The sequence below is a fragment of the Labeo rohita genome, chromosome 24, assembly GCF_022985175.1.
Source record: "Labeo rohita strain BAU-BD-2019 chromosome 24, IGBB_LRoh.1.0, whole genome shotgun sequence".
NCBI lineage: Eukaryota > Metazoa > Chordata > Actinopteri > Cypriniformes > Cyprinidae > Labeo > Labeo rohita.
The window spans coordinates 27,967,455-27,980,687 of record NC_066892.1 but is presented as its reverse complement, the minus strand read 5'-3'; the positions used below and the strand labels follow the sequence as shown (position 1 = coordinate 27,980,687).

General features: G+C 39.5%; 1 protein-coding gene across 2 annotated transcripts in view; it reads right to left on the bottom strand.

Annotated features, from left to right (window-relative positions):
- The window catches only part of pard3aa (par-3 family cell polarity regulator alpha, a), a 588,383-nt gene that overhangs the window by 341,641 nt on the left and 233,509 nt on the right, over nt 1-13,233 (bottom strand). For both annotated transcript variants that reach the window (XM_051097809.1, XM_051097810.1), the window contains exon 5: nt 10,212-10,349. In XM_051097809.1, coding sequence (XP_050953766.1) covers nt 10,212-10,349 — 138 coding nt within the window. The remainder of the gene's footprint in view (nt 1-10,211; nt 10,350-13,233) is intronic.

The window sequence follows — 13,233 nt, the reverse complement described above, 5'->3', positions numbered from 1 at the left end:
AAATGCGTAGCTGATATCTGTAAAAGCTTGCATCTTAATATAGCTTCCTTTGGCTGTTCTATTCAGAGCCAAGCAATTGTTCTGGGAGTTCAGACAGACCGAAGAACTTTCCAGACTGTTTTGATCCTTCGGAAATGCGAATGTCAGTGAGAAAGTTCCCAAATGGCTGTGTCTGGTGGTCTGTTATGATGTAAGACATTAATTTATGCAACCATGGAGCCAGAAATAGGGCACAAAACAATCTAGAATATATCTGCATTACACATAGTAGAACACGGCATGGACATATAGGGGACAACTCCGGAAGTGATCTTTCCAGTTCCCGGCCTTAAGCTTTAATACTACACCACCCTGGTGATTTGGAATCCACTTCAGCTGACCCTTTTTAAGTGTTCGAATAATTATTTGAAATGAAACAGACCACGTGCAGTTATTTAACCAGTCCAAATAAGTCAAGCAATGGCCTTGGCCAGTCCAGCTAAATCCCAGGCAGGAGCAGAAACAAAGGAACTCTGTGTTATGACATCATCGCCAAACTTCTAACCCGACGCACATCCTAAAATGACAAAAAGGCTTCCCAGCTGGGACAAGCAGAGGTGAAGAAAACAGTGTGTTCTCAGTCATCACCACAGAGGTACAAAGGAGCAAAGGCCACCTTCTACACGTATCTGTTCTGGGTCACAACGGTGAGGACAACTGCAGAATGGATGGTTCAGACTTGCAATGAGAAATTCTGAAAGCTCATGAAGCCTGCATTTTTGCCTGCCTGAAAATCCAGATAAAACTGGTTTAAAGTGGTGGTTGGTTTTTAGAACACTGTAGGCAATTCTAGTTGGTCCAGCCTCTGTTTACCTGGTTGAGCGCAACTGAAGTGCAAACTGATGACGACCTGGCTGGGCTGGTAAAACATCTTGATCAAGGGCCCTACTGAGAGGTCACACCAGTTTAAAGGGTAATTACTCACCCTCACGTCGCTCCAAACCGTAAGACCTTCATTCATCTTCGAAATACAAATTAACATTTTATGGCCCAGAAAAGTTGTAAAGACATCAAGTAGCATTGAGTGGCATTAAGTGGCGCCCCCCTTTCTCCAGAACAAAAATGACTTTATTCAACAATTTCTTCTTTTCCGAGTCAGTCGACACCCGTTCACGACATGCATGTACTATGACATGCATGTGTGTGATGCTGCTGACGATAGTCATTATTTTTGTTTTCTTTGCACACAAAATATATTCTCGTAGCTTCATAACAGTATGGTCCTTACTACCTTTCTGTGCCATAAACCCTTTAAATCGCATTGCTGTCTATGCAGGGTCAGAAAACTCTCTGATCAAAAAAATCTCAATTTGAGGTCTTACGTATTTGGAACAACATGAGGGTGAGTAATTAACGACAGAATTTTCATTTTTTGTGTGAACTAACCCTTTGGTAGTTTTTCCACTTAATTTTAGTTTTTTACTAACCACGCATAAACGTTGCTTTCTCAAAAACGCAATCATGTACATACATGCTGCTCACATATTATTGTAGCCCAGTTTGTGCTGAATACAGAGTCATCTGGCTTTAGCCATTAATATGTTTTTTGTTACAGAAAAAAAACACAAATGTCAGAGAATGTCATAAGTTCTAAAGGGACCCAAAACACCCTCAGACATCAGAGGGTTATGCTGGTTTATGGAATATGACAACTGGTTTGTTGCTGCTCAAATCAGGTGTCAAATCAAGTCAGGCTAGTCAACCACCTAACAAAGCTTTGACCAGCTTACAGCCAACCTGGACCAGTTAGAAAGAACCTACTATCTTCAAAATTGCAACCACCACATTAAACTAGTTTTAGCTGGAATTTCCAGGAAGGTTCTGACGTGATTCCAGAACTCAATCCACTTTAAAATGGAGAAAATTCTAACTGAATGTGTCTGGATTGAGCGAAAAAGAAAATAAAATGTGCTTCTCTAAGTTGCAGCAACCACAAAAGGCACAAAATGTGTAGCCAATTATCTTTAAAAGCTTGCATCTTGAAAGCTTCCTTTGGATATTCTATCCAGAGACAATAACAGGTCACACTAGTTTAGGTAATTAAGCTACTTTATGGAACATGGCCACCAATTTGTTCATGGTAAAAATCTTGGCCAAGTCCAGTCAAGTCACACCAGCTAGTAGTCAGGCTAGTCAATGACCTGACAAAGCTTTGACCAGTTTATGGCCAACCTGGACTAGCTGAAAGAACCCACCACATTCAAAGTCCCAGCCACCACCCTAAACTGGTTTAAGCTGGAATTTCAGGGAAGGTTCTGTCACTTGCTTCCAGAGCTCAGCCCACTTCAAAAGGTAGAAAAATTCTGACTGAATGCATTTAAACTAAGCAAAAAAGAAAATAAATTGTGCTTCTTGGGATTGCAGCATCCACAAAATGCACAAAATGTGTAGCCGATTATCTTTAAAAGCTTGCATCTTAATATAGCTTTCTTTGGCTATTCCATTCAGAGACAAAACAGGTCACACTAGTTTAAGATAGTTAAGCTACTTTATTGAATAAGGGAGCCGGTTTGCTCCAGCTGGTAGCAGGTCACACCAGCTGGTAGTCAGGCTAGTCAATGACCTGACAAAGCTTTGACCAGTTTATGGCCAACCTGGTTTAGTTGAAAGAACCCACCATGTTTAAAGTCCCAGCCACCACCCTAAAATGGTTTAAGTTGGAATTTCAGGAAAGGCTCTGTCACTTGCTTCCAGAGCTCCGTCCACTTCAGAAGGAAAATTCTAACTGAATGCATCTGGACAGAGAAAAAAAGGAAAGTAAATTGTGCTTCTCTGGATTGCAACAACCACAAAAGATACAAAATGTGCAGTCAATTATCTTTAAAAGTTTGCATCTTAATATAGCTTCCATTGGCTGATCCATTTAGAGTCAAAAACAGGCCACAGTCCAGCCAGCCACAGTCCAAGTCTAGTCAGGTCACACTAGATGGTAGTCAAGCTAGTCAGGCTAGTCAACCACCCAACCAGTTTATGGCCAACTTGGACCAGTCGATAGAACCTACCATATTGAAATTCTCAGCCACAACCTCAAACTGGTTTCTATGAAGGCTGTGTCACTTGCTTCCAGTTGGAGGAGCATGAAAAGGTCACGGTTTGGGCCAGTGGTGGCAGGTTAATGGAGAAGAATGGTTTCAGTTCGCTAAGTGCTCTCCATAAGACAAGCCTGGATGCGTTGTGAAGAAAGCCTTTCAGACAGGTCGAATGGTGTCAGCTGTGGGCCTGGGGAACGTGAGGAGCCCAAGACATTAGATTAAGAGGTTAAAGGTCAGACTTGATGTCTACCACACCAACCTGTCCCTCAGAGATTAGTTGAACTCCCCTATGAGCCTCACTGACACCTAGATCGTCACGTACAACAGTTCTCAAAGAGAGGAGATGAAGGCAGTGAAATTGCACTCGAATGTGTGTTTAAAAGACTCGGTGTGCCAGAGAAGAAATTAAAGATAGATCAACAGCCACTTCAGCTCAGCAATACTGAATAAAGCTTTAGCTAATGTGTTGGCGATGGGCCTCGTTTGGAAATCTCTGAAGCTCTCTGCAATGTAGCTTCATAAGAAAGTGCAAAAGAAATGTGTTTTATTTGTTTACATGGATAAATGGAAGCCAAATGAGTGTGAGGGACGAAGCCAACAGGCAAGAACAAGGCAGATAGTTAATTACGCTAGGCTGAGCTTAGCAGTGTCTCAGGTTGCATTGTCTGGGTTTCTTTGTAGGACCTGCTCTCTGGTGGGCTGCCATTTGCACTGTGAATAATCACAGTATGTGTGTGTGTGTGTGGTATGATGGGAGAGGCCTTTCAAAGGAGCCAAGGGAAAGAGGGTTTCTTCTATCTGCCCTTTTTTTTCTTTGTTTCTTTCCTCTTGGATGAGGGTTCAAACTGTGAGATCAGAGCAGCACCTACAGGCCAGGTTTGCTACGCGCTTGCGGCGAGAACGCATGTTGCACACACACACGGCGAGAGGCAGAGAGGGAGGGAAAAAGTAACAACAAAGAATGTGAAACCTTCCGAGGGGGAGGAAGAAGAATCCCTGGTCTTGTCTACAGAAATGGGAGAGAAGGAACAGATGAATGAGAAGGGAGAGAATTCATTTTTTCGAAAAGAGGGGAAACAAAACCTGTGGAGGACGAGCGGAAAGCAAGACCGAGTGTGAGAACGCAGAATCCTCCAGCCACAAAACCAATCCACTATCCCTCTGTCAGGAAGATGAAACGCAGAAGCACTCTGTACTGTTTCACCAGAATGTGAGGTAAATCTATACCTCGGACTCTCTCTGGTATCCTTCTGGTTTTGAGGGAAAAGAGAGTTTTGATGAATGGTGGTTTGCAGTCTGGGCAGTAAATGCAGCAATTCATTTGCTTGTGGACTTGTGACGATTACGTCTAGTATGTGCCACGCACATGAATGATACTTCCACTGTTTCCTATTAATTTACCTAGACTCTGGAGGCCTGCTAATAAACCAAAACTCTTTGACACTTCTCATAGTAACACAAAACATCTCCAGCATTGTAAAACTGCTTAGTGTAAATTCCAGTATATAGACAGTTGTGATTGTTTCAGAGTGAAGCGAGGCACCGTGTTCTTTTACATGGGAGCAGATCCAATGTTTTCAGCATTCTTTGAGTTTAATGTGCATTTGGGAATGCGACGTGCCAGCTACACGGTTATTTTCGCATTTTCAAATAAGTAAAGCTTGAGGGTTAAGCTTTACAATTAAGACATAAGCATTGTAGTCTTATTATATATATATATATATATATATATATATATATATATATATATATATATATATACATACACACTAAAAAAATAATATTTATTTATTTATATTTTTATTTATTTATTTTTACAGAACAATTGCATTACAATTAGTGATCGACCGTTATTGATTTTTCTATAACCGCTACGATACCGATTATTTGCATGTTTATGTGCCGATAACCGATATCCAGAACCGATATTTATTTCCTGTTATAAAGTAAATAAATGACTGAGTGAAGTCCATATTTCACTTTGATTTTTCCTCCTTAATCTTCATATTACAACAATAAAAACTTTTATTTATATATATTTTTTTATTTATAAAATGCATCAGCTGCAACACTAAGCAAAACAAATGTAGAATGTCTAATGTTTTGAAATGGAGAAAATAAATAAAGGAGAGGAGTCATATCAACTTGATTTTAAACTACAGTTTTAGTAGGTTTATAAGCTGTTTAATATAAAGAGTGAAGAATAATTCACTGGATAATGTTAATTCACTGAATAAGATTCTCTGAAATACTGGAATATAACAAACAAAAAATCGTATTTTACAACAACACAGACAACACAGAGAGAATTAAAAACAGCGCTTTAATTTCCAATATGTGCTCATTCATGGCTGTATATTATTTAATTCAGACAAACTTACATGTTTATTAGGACGGATTATTTTACATGACTCTGCGAGTTTGTCTATTTCTTAGATCCAAAGCAGCATAAACTAGTTAGGCCTACATATCAGGCATTTATGTAACACATTTAATATGTGCATTAATGGCTGTTATGTTAAATAAAGTTTACTAAGCAAGTGCTTTATCTATGCATGCCGTTGTTGTTGTCTCGTCTCCCCTCAGACACGCTGAAATGGCGATCTTGCCGGTAATTCTCAAACACCCACAAGATGGCGACGTTTATCGGTGAATCCGACATTACAAAACCGATAACCGATTATGGTAAAATTCTTAAATATCAGGAAAATATTTGTAAAACAATATATCAGTCAATCTCTAATTACAACAGTACTATATTTAAAATCAATGTACAAGAAGTCTGAGCTCTTAATATTATAATCAAAGTGCAACAGATCTATGCACTTCTAAAACGTACTAAACCCTTACAATATTAGTATCATGGTATCAGTAAAAGCATTCTTTTTCCTACCCAAACAGAAGTACTGTCATTATGTATCTGAGTAAACATGAACATACATGTTGAGAACATCAGAATGCATTATCTAGAAAACACTGCATTTAATTCTAGTATCTTAATTAAATAAAAACATTTCATAAGCACCATGAAAAGGCATGATGCACATGCATTTTTTATCTTAATTGTTTTGAAATCATCTGTTAATGTCATTCTAACAGGAAACACTTTAGTGTTGCACTGCAGATTTCCAAACTCCAAACACTCCAAAAATGAAAACTTGCACGCTGAATTGACACATCAGGAGCTTATGATTCATTTCTAACGCTGCATATCTAAAATCTGTACCTAGTTAAATACCAAATTTCTTCAGGTGCACTCTGGTGGTTTTGCCCATTACACTCATTCAGCGTTTTTCACATGCAAAACTAAACTTCAGCAGCAACTTGGCATTAGTAACCTCCATTACCTGTACCTGTCAGAAATGTCTTTAACTAGACTGATGTTAGACAATGATGGACCACAAAAGCTCATATAAGAAGTTCTGAAGACATTTTTACAACACACAAAAAAAACTAAATTATAGCTGAATAGTGCCTTGTCCACTTTCATTACACAGAAATAGCTAGTACAAAATTGCACTTAACAATAAAGCATTGATTTGACGGCCTCTTGCAGTTCTTCTGAGAAAAAGTGTAATTCTGGAACAATTTCTAATTTATTACACAAAAATGGCATTCCATCTCCATAATCCAACTCAGAAGTCCAGCTAAAGTCTAATACTTGTCACGTACAGAGCTTCATTCTGGGTTAACCTAATTCACAATATCTTATAACACCGTATGAATAAAATGGACAGACACTGTAGCTGTACTTGTACTCTCCTGAATAAAAATGGAAACAGTCAATTGATGATGAAATCCTCAAATCCAGTCTTACTAGCTTCAGAATAAGCAGACCTTATGACCCTCCCGCACTTTGCATTACCCGCAAATCCACATGCTGCCCTTTTCCTGCCCAGATGGGTCATCTCTAATTCATCACTAGGGAGAGGAACTTTTTAAAAATGAAAAAGGAAATGCCATTCTAACAATCCCCAATGGAAAGAGACACCAGCACCTTGCTGTAAGAGTGCCAGGTGGGAATGTGAGAGACCGACACGTCGGGATGCAATTAAAAACATTCAGAACAAACCAAGAACACAATCTGAAGGGTTCTAGCATAATATACATCATTGCATTCAACCTGATGAAAAACAAGCATCAAAGCTTTTACTTTGTATTGGAATGGAACGTCCTTTTCAGGTGGCCGTGCGAAGAGCTCTCGTCGGTTTGCTTCACTGCTGTGGTGTTATTCGGAGCGGTCTTTGGAGAGGTCGACTCAAGTGGGTGAGAGCACCAGCGCAGCTGGGCTGTTAGAATCAACATGGAGCCTTAAAATGCATTTCTTCTGCCTCTCAAACTGTTGTACATTCAACTAAATGGAACACTGAAAACACTCAGACATTCCTTACCTCTACACAACTTGTGTTTCTTACAGAGAAAGGTCAGGGCCTGTGCGATGTCTATAAGGACATAGTGTTGTACCACTGACGTAATCATCAGATCTTGTAGAATTAAAAAAAAGGGAAGAAAGAAAAGAAAGAAACACAGGCAGCAACTCCTTTTTTAAAAACTAACAAATGCGAGACATGTCTCAATAGACTCTATGAGCAATCGTTTCCACATTTAGCCTCAGTGACCAATGCAACTTCCATTGTAGTGCAATATATGGACATGGGAAGAAAATGAAGAACAAAATTAATTAACTAAAAAAATGTTAAAAAATAATGTCCCACAACACCACAAAGTATTACTGATACAATCCACCTTTAAGCTAAATGTAGACCTATTTTAGTTTATGTAGGTCATTTTAGGTTATTTTTTTTTATTTTTCATCTGAATTATTGTCTGTAATCTCAATAGACTCTCAATAAACTCCAATTTACATGCTTGCCTGTGTTTTCAGCTCATCAGAGTTTTTACTGTAATGTCTGCATGCCAGGTTGGGAGCCATGGTTGCCAGATTGGGAAGATAAACCACTAGGGGAATATATACTTTTTTGAAAAAAAGGGATTTGACCACAACCACAATCTGGGAAAGCTTGTGGAGGCTAATAAGCAATGCAAGATAATGCAAAAGCCAAATTACAATGAAAGGTTGATTATGCTTAAGAAACGGAGAGATGCAAAAATCGATATCATGATTACAATATCATTTGCCATGCAGTCCTATAACATATTATAACTGTGCAGACTAAAAATGGTCAAAGAGCTTCCTTTTTTTTTTTAGCAGAAATATGTAGGCAATTGGTGTGCATCAATTCCAACAAATCTGGATGTTAGCATTTTGCTAAACTAACAAAGCAAAACTACAACAGACAAAAGCATAAACAATTAATATACTGTCAAAACAGTTTAATGTTTTATGCATTTCAGAGAAATTAACACTGAGTGACCCTGTTAGCATTATGTTGCATCATTCGCCTTCAAGGCTTTGCCCTTCCCCCCGTTTACAGTTTCAGAAGTGCAGAGGGTATATTATTTAAAAGTTTTCTGTTTCAGAGTCTGTTCATCAAGTTAAACTGTTTTCATAGAAAAGTGGAGAAGGCAAAAAAAGGGATTAAAAATGAAGGGAAATCTCCTGGCAAGTTGTTTTAAAATGCATACTTTGGCATGCCTGACATGGTTAATAAAGAGAAAATAGCCAAGCTTAATTAAGTAGCTTACTCAAGGTCTATAAAAAAAGCCACAACATTATGCAAATAGAATGGAGGCTATATCAAATGGAGTCTGTTGTGAAGAGGAAGGCAACGAAACAATTAGAGCCAATAAAAGCAAAGAGGAAATGAAAGATTAAATGGATATTTAAGATGGCAATAAAGACATAATTACTAAGAACTTTGTGATAAGCCAGTAGAGGCAACTACTATAACAGACGGACTGAATATAAAACACAAAGACGTACTTGACTTGATGCAATATCCTTGAGTACCTACTGCGCAGTGCAATGTTCAACAAACTACTTAAAAACTGTTGCAAGCTAGGCTAGCACCAGCATACAAACACATTACATATTACAAACAAAATAGCTTAAAAAAAACGGTGATAATACCAAATTGCTACTAAGAAAGATGGGTGAAATACTAGCTACGGTAGCTTCAGCCTATTCTGTTGAGTGTGTGCGTTAATGTGCTTGAATAGCAACAGAACCTCTGCATCTGTCTTGAAATCTGTCTGTCACTTCAAATAACCACTTCCTGCTAAGAGAGAAAATGAGGGGAAAGGGGCGGAAAACAGGCAAGGAGAAATAAGAAAAGAGGGCAGAGGTGCTACGACGGCGTAGCTTGACAAAGAGAAAGAGAGAGAGAAAGCGAGCAAGAGCGATTCAGGGCGGGCAACAGTCTGGGGGGTCAGGCTAAGCTGTAATAGACTGAAGCTCAAATGAATGAGTCTGTCAGGTTGAGCCCAGGCCTTGACTGACTGCTCCTTTCAACCCGCCAGCAGCCCAACATCCAGCCCAGAGGCTCCTCCATGCAAGACGACTTCCCTAATGATGATGCACGACTCTCGGTGCCACGGGCCCTTGAGGTGGTGGTGGTGGTGGGGGATTTCTTTGTGAGCCAACTCAAGCTTCTGGGGAATGAGAAGCTGCGACCACCAGAATTGCAAACAAGCAGCCGAACCTCTGTCACAGTCGTTTCAATGGGCCAAAGAAAGAAAAGTGGGGGGAAAGAGTGAAATGGATGCTGGCGGTTCGAGAAAATCGATTGCGAAAATTAATAAGTGAATTCCCCGCAGCACGCCAGGCGCTTCAAACATCTCAATCTCCTTCCTCACCTCTTTCTTTTATTTCTCTCCTCTGAGCAAGAGGGGGAGGAATTCAAAACCCTCCCACACTCTTTTAGACGGTTACAACGATACATTGACAAAAGAGCTGAATTTCAAAGACACTCAGCATCTACGTCTATGGAGACCGTGGCTCTGGTTTTGTAAGGTTAGTGAAATCCTCAACCAACAACGTGGGTGCCGTTTTCTAGTATTTTTTTCTCTTCACAATCCTTTTTTCCTATGTGCTATATTCAATAATCTCCCCTTGACTCCTGAATCTACTCTTAACTCAAACGAAAAAAAACAACAACACAAGTTTATAGATCAGCGCAGTTTACTGGAGTTAAGAGGCACTTTAGAGATGGGTATATGCGAATGAGTTCTTGAAAGTACCTGTTCTTGACGCTCAAGCCATCGGTCCACCATGGGATGGTTGGCGCTGAGGGAGGAGCGGGCGTTTTCCCTCTGAAACTGGGTAGCCCAGGGGACAACATCACGAGGCAGGCTGCGGTACGCTTCCAGACCCTTACCCTGGAAAACACAAAGCAGGTGATGAAAGAAGATGTTTACATCTGCTATTAAAGGGTTTGTTGACACAAAAATGAAAATTCTGTCATCATTTACTCACTCTTTTTCCAAAACAATACTTTCTTCAACATAGGCTCATTGGAAAAACATTCCTCTACCTACGCTTTGCCAAAACAATTCACTACATTTTCCAGTTGAAATGAACACCAGTGGCAGGAAAACACCAACAACTTTAATCCCTATGCAAATTATGATAAATGGGGGAGATTGTTTTCACATGGTTTCTTGCATAATACTATGTTATAATCGAAAACACTTGGAAAAAATAATTTTTTACGTTTGCATCACTTAACCAGCTCCATATATATGGTTTCTTTGACATAGTAAAATTGCTCTGTGGCCCACCCGGTACAGCATTACACCTGCAATGTGGAGCCCTCAGATATGGGTCCTGTGAAACATTAATCACTAGAAGCAAGATAATATAGCATGACTGCTTCAGCAAATGTGTTTTTATCTCACAGTTGCTTTTGTTATCACTATTGGTTAAGTTTATGGTAGGGTAATGACAGAGTATTAAACTTTTACCATCACTCATTGGATGTTTCATTCCAAAATGTTGCAATATGTTCAACAACCAGCAAAAAAGGAAAACTGTTTACTTCAATTTACTGGTTACTTCACTTTAAAAGTTCAGTTAAACATGCAAGAAGCAACTCAATATAATTTTGCAGAAATGTCACCAGAAGCACATTTGTTTCCAATGAGCCTGGCGTGACTTAATTTCTCCTGTGAAACATGAAAGAATCACACTGTGGTCCAAAAAACATTGGCCCAGTTGACTTTCATTATATGGGCAAAACAAAACAAACACAGAATTTGGTATTAATAATATGAGACCAATTTCCTTAAATAGGGATAGGTAGGTAGTGTCTAATACAGTTATACCTTACTGAAGCTGTTCTCCAGATTAGACTCACTGTGCTAAGGTTAGTGTACGAGGGAAGCTCGTCTTGGATCCGAGCCCCGCAATGATATCATTCAGGCCACCTAAATTTAGAGGGCACGCTAATTTCATTTCTCACTAATAAGGAGCTCCATTACAAGCTACTAATTCACACCATGTTTCTAATGTTACACTGTGTGTTTTCACAGAGGTGAAATCAAACGCCCTCTAGCAACGGAGCTCAAGTCTAATCTCAATTTGAAGAGTTTTTAGAGCAAACCTAAAACAGGTTATCCAGTGACACAGGGGGCCTTAGCCTAGAAAGCCTACCGTGCACCGTTGCTCTTGGCTAAAGACCTAGTCTGAGCAATGAGGTAAAAGAAGAGTTTCCAGTTATAGCATGAGCCAATTCACAATTGGACATCAGACAAAAGCGATCCCATACAGTGTTGGAACATGAAGTGATTTTGATGTTCCTGCATGGTAAAATGATTATATAGGTAATTCTGACATTAAACAGCGGGACAAAGAGGAGGAGGAAGAGACACAGTGAGGAACACGGAGACCAACAGGTCAAAGGCCCATAGGAAGGGTGAAGAATTCATACAGTCGGCCTTATGAATCAAGACTTCCTGTGGAGCATGTTGTAATGATTGAGGCATTGGCCTACCTTGACAGGCAGCAGGAGGCCTTCAGGTTTTTTTCAGGTTCGAAATACTGAGAGACAGATAATCATGCTCCATATGAGAAAATGTCCATGAAGACAAAACAATGCTTTGTAAAGACATGCTACAAGCCACATTATCTCCAATATGGAAGATGTAACATGAATAGGGAGAGTCATTGACCCACAGACCAGCAAGTCTTGGCTAAATTATTAAAATCGTAAAATATATCCAGGAAAAGACACCGAATTTTGGAGAATGACAGTTCTCTGCATATTATCCGAAGGCAAAATGCAGATATAATAGATTTCTCCTCAGTGCCTGCTATTCTTACTTCAAAGTGAACTAACACCTTTATATTCATTTCACCAATTCACTGGTACTAAAATAGAGCGCATTTATATTCACCCCGTCGCTTATCGTCATCTGACAGTATCAACCAAAAACAGACCTTCCAAGCACCCCAAGCTTTTCTCATGACATCCCAAAAACAACAATCAAGAAATAAATGATCCGGTGCAGAACGAAAGGTAAAAATAACAGCTTAATTCTTCTGCTCTGCTAAAATGAGAGTGTGGTGTTTGGATTATGGAAGAAAGCGACAAGCAAAGTGCTTTTAAACAGGATTACTAGTGAACGCCACGAGACGCGCTAATCTCATCGCAGGTTGCGGTGTCACATTTTGAGTACTCCATCTTTTCTCGCTCCCTCCCCTTTCCCCCACTTTTAATTTGGAATATTGCTGTTTCAAAGCACTGAAGGCTTGTCATCGCTGCAAAAGAGCAGCCATTTTGCAAAGATAATTGGCCTCTTTTTCATTGGCTGCCACAGGGAAGCTGGGAAATAAAACAGAGAATGTGCCTCTTTTTGATTCATTTAAAGCCAAAGGCACTGACCATCGCAATGAGGCCCAAATCAAGAGGGAAGCAACAAATAAAGGATGCGGATCCCATTATTCTAACAGCAAAGACATATGGTTCCATAACCAAGAGAGTTCCAGGTCAACAACAAACAGTGGCAACAGTCATTGAGAGAATCTCAAGATGAATGAGACGGAGCAAAGGGAAGTCACTTCTTACAAGTTGCCCTAAAAATGCTCCAACTAGTGCTTTGGTTTGTAAAAAATGTACTGGGAAAAAAAAACCATCCTTATACCAATTTCCAAAGATAAACTATCAAAAAATTAAAATGTATGAAATTAGTTATGAGTACTGCAATGAAAAAGCTTGATGGATCGGTGGGTGGGTAGATGGATGGATGGATGGATGGATGGATG